This window comes from Salmo salar, chromosome ssa15 (genome assembly GCF_905237065.1).
Source record: "Salmo salar chromosome ssa15, Ssal_v3.1, whole genome shotgun sequence".
Taxonomy (NCBI): Eukaryota; Metazoa; Chordata; class Actinopteri; order Salmoniformes; family Salmonidae; genus Salmo; species Salmo salar.
In genome coordinates, this window is record NC_059456.1 from 69,415,748 (window position 1) to 69,425,208 (window position 9,461).

General features: G+C 41.8%; 1 protein-coding gene across 1 annotated transcript; it reads left to right on the forward strand.

The window, feature by feature from the left end:
* Window positions 1-2,366: 2,366 nt before the first annotated feature.
* Window positions 2,367-8,121, forward strand: LOC106572239 (short-chain dehydrogenase/reductase 3). The gene is made up of 6 exons (XM_014146259.2): window positions 2,367-3,009; window positions 4,306-4,452; window positions 5,191-5,310; window positions 5,909-6,147; window positions 6,489-6,614; window positions 6,858-8,121. The coding sequence occupies exons 1-6, from the start codon at window positions 2,758-2,760 to the stop codon at window positions 6,940-6,942; spliced, it is 969 nt and encodes a 322-aa protein (XP_014001734.1). The 5' UTR covers window positions 2,367-2,757; the 3' UTR covers window positions 6,943-8,121.
* The last annotated feature ends 1,340 nt before the right edge of the window (window positions 8,122-9,461 follow it).

Sequence of the window (9,461 nt, forward strand, 5' to 3'; positions counted from 1 at the left end):
CCACGGAAGGAGAGTTGTATGGCATTGAAGCTCGTCTGGAGGTTAGTTAACACAGTGTCCAAAGAGGTGCCAGAAGTATACAGAATGGTGTCGTCTGCGTAGAGGTGGATCAGAGAATCACCAGCAGCAAGAGCAACATCATTGATGTATACAGAGAAGAGAGTCGGCCCAAGAATTGAACCCTGTGGCACACCCATAGAGATTGCCAGAGGTCTGGACAACAGGCCCTCCGATTTGACACACTGAACTCTATCATAGAAGTAGTTGGTAAACCAGGCGAGGCAATCATTTGAGAAACCAAAGCTGTCGAGTCTGCCAATAAGAATATGGTGATTGACAGAGTCGAAAGCCTTGGCCAGGTCGATGAATACGGCTGCACAGTAATGTCTCTTATCGACGGCGGTTATGATGTCGTTTAGGACCTTGAGCGTAGCTGAGGTGCACCCATGACCAGCTCTGAAACCAGATTCATAGCGTAGAAGGTACGGTGGGATTCGAAATGGTCGGTAATCTGTTTGTTAACTTGGCTTTGGAAGACCTTAGACAGACAGGGTAGGATAGATATAGGTCTGTAGCAGTTTGGGTCAAGAGTGTCACCCCCTTTGAAGAGGGGGATGACCGCGGCAGCTTTCCAATCTTTGGGAATCTCAGACGATACGAAAGAGAGGTTGAACAGGCTAGTAATAGGGGTTGCAACAATTTCGGCAGATAATTTTAGAAAGAGAGGGTCCAGATTGTCTAGCCCGGCTGATTTGTATGGGTCCAGATATTGCCGCTCTTTCAGAACGTCAGCTATCTGGATTTGGGTGAAGGAGAAATGGTGGGGGCTTTGGCGGGTTGCTGTGGAGGGTGCCGGGCAGTTGACCGGGGTAGGGGTAGCCAGGTGGAAAGCATGGCCAGCCATAGAGAAATGCTTATTGAAATTCTCAATTATAGTGGATTTATCGGTGGTAACAGTGTTTCCTAGCCTCAGAGCAGTGGGCAGCTGGGAGGAGGTGCTCTTATTCTCCATGGACTTTACAGTGTCCCAGAACTTTTTTGAGTTAGTACTACAGGATGCAAATTTCTGTTTGAAAAAGCTAGCCTTAGCTTTTCTAACTGCCTGTGTATATTTGTTCCTAACTTCCCTGAAAAGTTGCATATCCCGGGGGCTATTCGATGCTAATGCAGAACGCCACCGGATGTTTTTGTGCTGGTCAAGGGCAGACAGGTCTGGAGTGAACCAAGGACTATATCTATTCCTAGTTTTGAGTGGGGCATGCTTATTTAAGATGGTGAGGAAGGCACTTTTAAAGAATAGCCAGGCATCATCTACTGACGGGATGAGGTCAATGTCATTCCAGGATACCCCGGCCAGGTCAATTAGAAAGGCCTGCTCGCAGAAGTGTTTTAGGGAGCGTTTGACAGTGATGAGGGGTGGTCGTTTGGTCGCATACCCATTACGGATGCAGGCAGTGATCGCTGAGATCCAGCTACTGTTGCTGAAGCCCTGTTCACTTTTCATAAAAGCAGCTTAGGAAAATAAAAACATTCATTCTACATACATTCTAACTTTCTAAGCTTTTATGTTGTCATTCTGCCTGCCTAACTGCTTCTTCCCTTTTGGTTTTTTCAACATCCTATGACCCACCATCACAGTGGTTATGTTTTATGGTAGACCCCAACCTGTGTTAGAGGTAATTTTAACCGAGTTTATGTGGGCTGGCCCGCATTAGATGCTTTTTCCCCATCTCCCTGTTATTTGAAGGTCAGAACACATACAATATGACATGTTTTTGACATATCTTGGACAGCAAGTCCTTGGATAAAATAAATGTTTGGTTGGAAGAAATGTCCTTGAAATGTATTTTTGTTCAGAGTCATAGATAAAGAGCGATATGTTTTTTCTCTCGATTTGCTGAAATGCTTGCAATTCTTTTAAGAGAAATGTACAGTCTGCGGTAATGGTCCCTACTTCAATACACAGCCCAGTTTCTTTTACCGACACCAAATCTGAGTCAAGGTGCCAATGTGACCAAACAGGTATTGTTTGAATATGTGCTGTCCTGGGAATAGAGATATATGATGGAACTTGAGCCTACAATCAGATGAGAGTTCAAAATGATCTCATGTTGAATATTGTCACCTTAAAACACGATCTTTATGGCATTACTGATGTATCACCAGAGTAATCAAACACAAGGCAATTTCAATTATAGGCTACAGATAACACATAGGCTACTTCTATATAGTTATGACAGCCTATTGGCAATTCATAACATAAAGATAGTGGTGGTTGTAAACTTGATCATGTAACCCCTGTACCCTGCAATTCATACTTTTTCCCCATGCGACTTTCTTCTCTCGCAGCTCTCTTGGGGGTGGAGAGAAGTAAAATGAGCAACAGCCGTTAACGCACAGTTAAATCGGAGGGACTTTAATCTCCAACAACTGTCAATCAACATTAATGGACTATATAAAGCCGTATTATCGTCATACCGGTAGTCAGACAGTGCTGGGATTGAAAAGGCTGAGCATAGTCGAAGTCGTAAAATCCAAATTGTGTTGGTTGGCGCACGCAATGTTGGCATTGGCTCTCAATGTCAGCTATTGTCACTGCATGTTCGTACTGTGCCTATTATAACAAAGACTTATGTGTCAACCTCTGATATTCAAACTCGAGTGATGATAATTCTGTCGTAGAGGGGTAGTGTTATGGAGAAGACTTAAAATTCCAACATCTGGCATCCACGCACTTTGGGAAGGTGTGCATTGCCTATGTGGATACTCCAATTGTATTCTCAGAAAAGGGCATCTTTATACCTCAAAGTCGTAATGGAACTAAATAACTTGGGACACGCTTTGCTTTTCCCGTTCCACATCCTCTTCTGCATATTAAAAGCATGCTTTGGGTTGTTGCTCCCGAGCAGACGGAAGGACCTACGTGGAGAGGTGGTGCTGATCACCGGCGGTGGACGGGGCATCGGTCGGCATTTGGGGAAAGAGTTCGCAAAACATGGGGCAAAAAAGGTAAACAATCACTGTGCGCTATTATGCATTTGTGCGTCATTACGCATATCATCAATATGATAAACGCACAATTAAAAAGCAATCCACTGCCAAATAGTCATATCCACCACTGTAGCGTGCTCACATTTTGTACAGCTTGTATGTTATCTTATTTAAAAAAAAATAGAATATGAACAAGACTCCATTAACATTTTACCTCATGTGAAAGTTGGGGAGAAGAAATAGTTGTTTGGAGATGTTTTATTATTTATGTTCTATTTGATTCAAGCATAACGTCAAAATCTATTGTATTGTTGTATAACTTATAGTATAGCTTCAGTTCTATTAAAAACTTGAGTCAATCAGTCACTCTCGGTGTGTTTGTTTTCCATGTGAAATGTAATTGGGAAAGCACAAGTACTCACTAAAGTAGGCTAGTGGAACGGAGCCTGAACTCCTCTCGCCCCCTAGCTGACCTGGGGGATGTATGATGTGTAGTGTGTTCCCTTCCCCATTCATTTTATTGTAAAGGCACACAAACACAGGTGTTTCCTCAGTCCCTGTGCTTTACAATGGGTTGATGACAGGTTGGGCGGTTGGCTCCGTAGTGCTACAATGATATTTGACTTTTTAACCTCAACTCTAGCCTCTCTGGGTCCCCAGTGACTGTTGAAGAAAGTTCACTGACAGGGTAGTGGAAGGCACAGTTCGGTTCAGTGAAAATATTCCTTTTATCACCGAAGCATTTGTCATTGTTGTAAAATGATCTGATGGTTATCTCTGTCTGTCCGTGTGTCCGTGTGAGAGTCTGGTGAATGTGTATGTGCGTGCGTGTCTGTCTGCGTTTGTGTGCATGCGCGCGTGTCTTGCATGTGTTTGTGTGTGTAGTGGGGCCAGTAGCTAGACATCCAAGGTTATCAGTGTACAGGGGCCCCTCTGGGGACGGATATTAGATCTTTTGTCTTTGGTTTTCACTCCAAAACTGAAAATCAATGAACTTGTGTCTGCTCAAAATCTCTAGCCAATGCCTCCTCCATGAGCAATTCAAGATATAGCACTTTGCAATGCACAGCAATCTCAAACAGATGGGAAAGATGTTAACGTAATAGAATATAACTTCATACCTTGAATCTACTGTAGGCTACCTGAGCACTGGTTTAAGAAATTCATGCAATGATCATTAATCTACAAAAAAAAACATTTTTCTTGCCGCCCAGAAAGCATATGTGTTTATTTGTGATTCCTACAAGATGACACAAGTCCAAATATGCGTTCCCAGTCTCAGGCCAATAGACTGTTCTTTTTTACCCTTGTCAGGTGATCCTGTGGGGCCGCACTGAGAGGTGTCTGAAGGAGACCTGCGAGGAGATCTCTCTCACCACCGGAGTCGAGTGCCACTACTTCCTGTGTGACGTGGCCAATCGCGAGGAGGTGTACAAGCAGGCCAAGGTGGTCCGAGAGAAGGTACAGTAGAGATAACCTCCGAGATACTGTAGCCCCACCCAAATGAACAACACAGTTCCTATGTCAATTTAGATAACAAACACATGACTGTGTTAAAAATGGTCTACAGTCCAACCAGTCTTTCGAAGGTTGCCTTTGGGATCTCTTCCACTGTACAGTGTTTCACAGGGATATATGATGTATCAGCTTCAAGAGATTCTCTGGTACTTTTGTATACTTTTTAGCCAGTAGTTCTGAAAGTAGAGCTCATAAGACAAAAGTAGTCCCTGAAAATTGCATACTACGTCACGTATGTGCAGATATATGCACCACGTCATGGCTCTCTCTCTCGCTCTGCTATGTGTACATCTTCCTACCTGTCACTCAAATGGCGAGGGCTAGAACTCAATTTTCTAGGGGGCTGGCCCACGTGAGGGAAAATGTAGGGAAAATGGCACAGCTTCCAAAAAAACAGTCGCTTTCAAACTAGGGATTTCGTGGCTAATTGAGGTAAGACAGCAATTCGGCTTATAGATAATGCATGTATGAACTACACATTGACACATTCAGCCCAAAGCTGGAGGTTTAAAAAAACACTTAGTCACCAAAGTTCCAGAGCATGTCTTTAACTTAACAAGGATTAAAATAAGACATAATTGTCACTCACTTATCAGTCTTGCAATTTAATACGAAGGGAAACAAAGTAATAAAACAAAGAGGTAAGCCTTTTAACAGAATATGTTTATTTTTGTCTCTTAGGTAGGCGACGTCACCATTCTGGTGAATAACGCAGCAGTGGTTCATGGGAAGAGTCTGATGGACAGTGACGATGATGCCCTGATGAAGACTCAACACATCAACACACTGGGCCAGTTCTGGGTGAGTGTTGAAAAATAGATTTCCTTTAGATAAGTATATTGATACAGGAAAGTACTAATTCGTTATGGCTTGTATTATGTATTGAAGCATTTTATGAATTTTGATTTGTTTCAGTTATTTGAAATATAAGGGTTATCTTTCTACATATGTTGATACCACAATGTATGAAGGGGAGAAGTTATGTTTTTAGTACTCTATCTACTACCTATCTATTACTGGTCTCAATATGACTCCCTGTTGAAATAAAGGTTAAATAAAAATAATTAAGAAAGAATCAAAAGATCTGAAATCAAATGCTGGTACCTGAGAAGGCTTGCTGACACTGTTAAAAGGATCTCATGATGTTGGAGTTTGTCTTCTGATTTGCTCTGATGGGATGTGGAACAGGTTCGGTTCCCCAATTCCCTCTGAGTGCTGCAACTCCTCTCTTATTCTTGCGAATTCCTGAAGGTAGGAAGGGAACTCATTTTGAGAGAAGCGTGAATGAACAGCTTGGGAATAGTGAGTGGAGCAGAACAATGTGCAGACGGTCACATTTCTCTCTGCCTCTCTCGCTCGAACTCTCTTTCTCTCTCTCTCCCCCTCTCCCTCTCTCCAGACCACCAAAGCTTTCCTACCCCGCATTCTGGAACTTTGTCATGGCCACGTGGTGTGCATCAACTCCATTCTGTCCCTGTCCTCCATCCCGGGGGCCATAGATTATTGCACCTCCAAGGCATCGTCCCTGGCCTTCATGGAGAGCCTGACCCTGGGCCTGCTGAACTGCCCCGGGGTGGGCTGCACCACCGTGCTCCCCTTCCACACCAACACAGACATGTTTCAGGGCATGAGAGTCAGGTGAGTGTGCCTACCATGGGATACCATACATTGGAACTACCACACAATGAGTCTACTATACATTGGAACTACCATATATTGAGTCTACCATATATGGCATTCTAGTTGTTTTACAGTGGGTCAGCCAGTAAGCACAGTCAGCACACAGAATTGACACATGGACTGAGATAGAGGTTCCATAGAAAGCAATGGATGGAATGTCTACACGGACCAATCCCATTCACACATCAATAACAGGAAGAATGAATCAATATTCTGAAAGAAATTCACCAATATGACTTACAGGGTTAAATAAAAGTGAGAGTGTGAAGGTAAAGTGTTGTGATGTGTTCATCCCCCAGGTTCCCTCAGCTCTTCCCACCGCTGAATCCTGAGCTGGTGGCCCAGCGGACGGTGGACGCAGTCCGGACCAACACGCCGTTCGTCTACTTACCATGGACAATGCACGCTCTCGTTATCCTCAAGAGGTAGGGGAACCGAATCCCAGGCACGACACCAGAGTAGCCGACTACTAAGTTAGATAGATGAGGCGGTGACACTGGGTCTTCTGAGTGCCAACAACTGTGTTAGCCCTCTGAGCTAAAGCCCTAGGGATAAGCTTGGGGAGCTAACACAAGTCTTCAGGTCTCAGATAAAGTTAGTCTTCATCTAAGTGTGGTTCAAGGATCTACCTCTGTTAGATAAACATGCTCCATTCTCTTCTCCAACAGCCTCCTGCCTCAGGCGGCCCTGGAGGAGATCCATCGCTTCTCAGGGTGCTACACCTGCATGGACACCTTCAAGGGACGGACATAGGAATGGAGGCCAGGCACGAGTACTGCCCTGGTCGTTCTTGAATTGCGATGGCATTCGCGTCACTTGCCTTTGCAACCATGAAAAACACATTTAAAATTACATAGTTACACATTATAAATGTTTTTGTATATATTGAACTGTTTATAAATGGTAAAACATAATGCAAGTCCTTTATCCTGCAGAACTGTAGGTTTAGGCATTGTTTAAAGTACTTAGGGTAAGCAAATTGGCTTGTCCCACTAGTGATGTGTAGAATTGTAGTGTTTTAGAGATACTGTATCTATCTATTATTTTGAATGCTAGAAAGTGAACTAAACTATTTAATATATTGTATAGATCAATTAAAACAAAGGCTATTTAAATACCTATTTTCTTCACTAGTATAACGTGTCCCTCAGTTTCATGTCATTGGTGTTATCGCCTTGAAAATCACGCATTACAAAGATCAACAAGGACTCCAGTGGCAAACTGTTATCGGGGAAGGGTCTATATTAAAGAGAACTCTTAGCTAATCACACCATTTTAGTATGTCATAAATTGAAGGATTCCATTGTGTCTAAATCCAGTGTCAGCTGGTATTTAAAGGGAAAAAACATTGTGAGCAAAATAATTAATCATATTACTTTTAAAGGATTGTTCACTTTAGATTTAAGCATTTGTGGCCTCCATGTTAGAAAATCCGTATTCACCTAAAATGTCTCATTGGTGTTACCATCATTGGTGTTAATAATCCAACTGGTGGCACAATGTTAACCTAATGGTAAAACATTTTTAAAGTCATTAAGCTACCATATTAGTTTATTTAGAATGGGAAAATGTACCCAAATACATAAACTAGAAAAATGAAGTTAATTTTCTCCAATGCCATGCACAAATGCCACTGTAATTCAAGAATTACCTGCTCATCTGCACATCAGAAGCATTAACCTCGTGGCTTGGCACTAAGAACTACACAACAGCTTCCCATCTAAAAATGAAATTACAGTTGCTAATGGTAATGTATACAGGGCCTTCAGAAAGTATTGATGCCCTTGACTTATTCAACAATTTGATGTTTTACAGTCTGAATTCAAAATGGATTAAATCCCAAAATTATCTCTCACGCATCTACACACTACTCCATAATGACAAAGTGAAAACATGTTTGAAAATGTATTGAAAATTAAATAAGTATTCACACCCCTGAGTCAATACATCACCTTTGGCAGTGATTACAGCTGTGCGGCATTCTGGGTAAGTCTCCAAAAGCTTTGAACACCGGGATTGTAAAATATTCGCACATTATTCTTAAAAAAATTCTTCAAGCTCTGTCAAGTTGGTTGTTGATCGCTAGACAGCCATTTTCAAGTCTTGCCATAGATGTTCAAGCCGATTTAAGTCAATACTGTAACTAGGCCACTCAGGAACATTCAATGTCATCTTGGTAAGCCACTCTAGTGTATATTTGGCCTTGTGTTTTATGTTATTGTCTTGCTGAAAGGTGAATTTGTCCCCCAGTGTCTGTGGAAAGGCAGACTGAACCAGGTTTTCCTCTAGGATTTTGACTGTGCTTAGCTCTATTTAGTTTATTTTTATCCTAAAAACTCTGTAGTCCTTGCCGATGACAAGCATACCCATAACATGATGCAGCCGCCACCATGATTGAAAATATGAAGAGTGGTACTCAGTGATGTGTTGGATTTGCCCCAAACATAATGCTTTGTATTCATTCATTTGCCACATTTTTTGCAGTTTTACTTTAGTGCCTTATTGTAAACAGGATGTATATTTTGGAATATTTTTTATCCTGTACAGGCTTTCATCTTTTCATTCTGTCATTTAGGTTAGTATTGTGGAGAAACTACAATGTTGTTGATCCATCCTGGCTTCTCCTATCACAGCTATTAAACCGTTTAAGTCACCATTGCACTCATGATAAAATCCCTGAGCGGTTTCTGTCCTCTCTGACAACTGAGTTAGGAAGGACGTCTGTATCTTTGTAGAGACTCCGTGTATTGATACACCATTCAAAGTTCAATGTCTGCTTTTTTTAAAAAACCTCCTTGATCTTTGTGGTTGAATCTGTGTTTGAAATTCACTGCTCGACTGAGAGACCTTACAGATAATTGTCTGTGTGGGGTACAGAGAGGAGGTAGTCATTCAAAAATCATGTTCAACACTATTATTGCCTACAGAGTTAGTCCATGCAATTTATGTGACTTGTTAAGCAAATTTTTACTCCTGAACATACTTAGGCTTGCCTTAACAAAAACAGAATTCCCATGTTGACAATAGGGGGTATTGTGTGTAGGCCAGTAACACAAAATCTCAATTTAATCAATTTAAAATCCAGGCTGTAACACAAGATGTTGAAAAAAGTCAAGGGTATGAATAATTTCTAAAGGCACTGGTTGTCATAAAGGGTCTCTCTACCTCTATTGATCTCTGGGTAATTAGTAAAAAAAATGTGTTACTTTCCCCTCAGTTCTTTTATTTTAATTTAAACCTTATTTTACCAGGTAAGTTGACTGAGAACATAT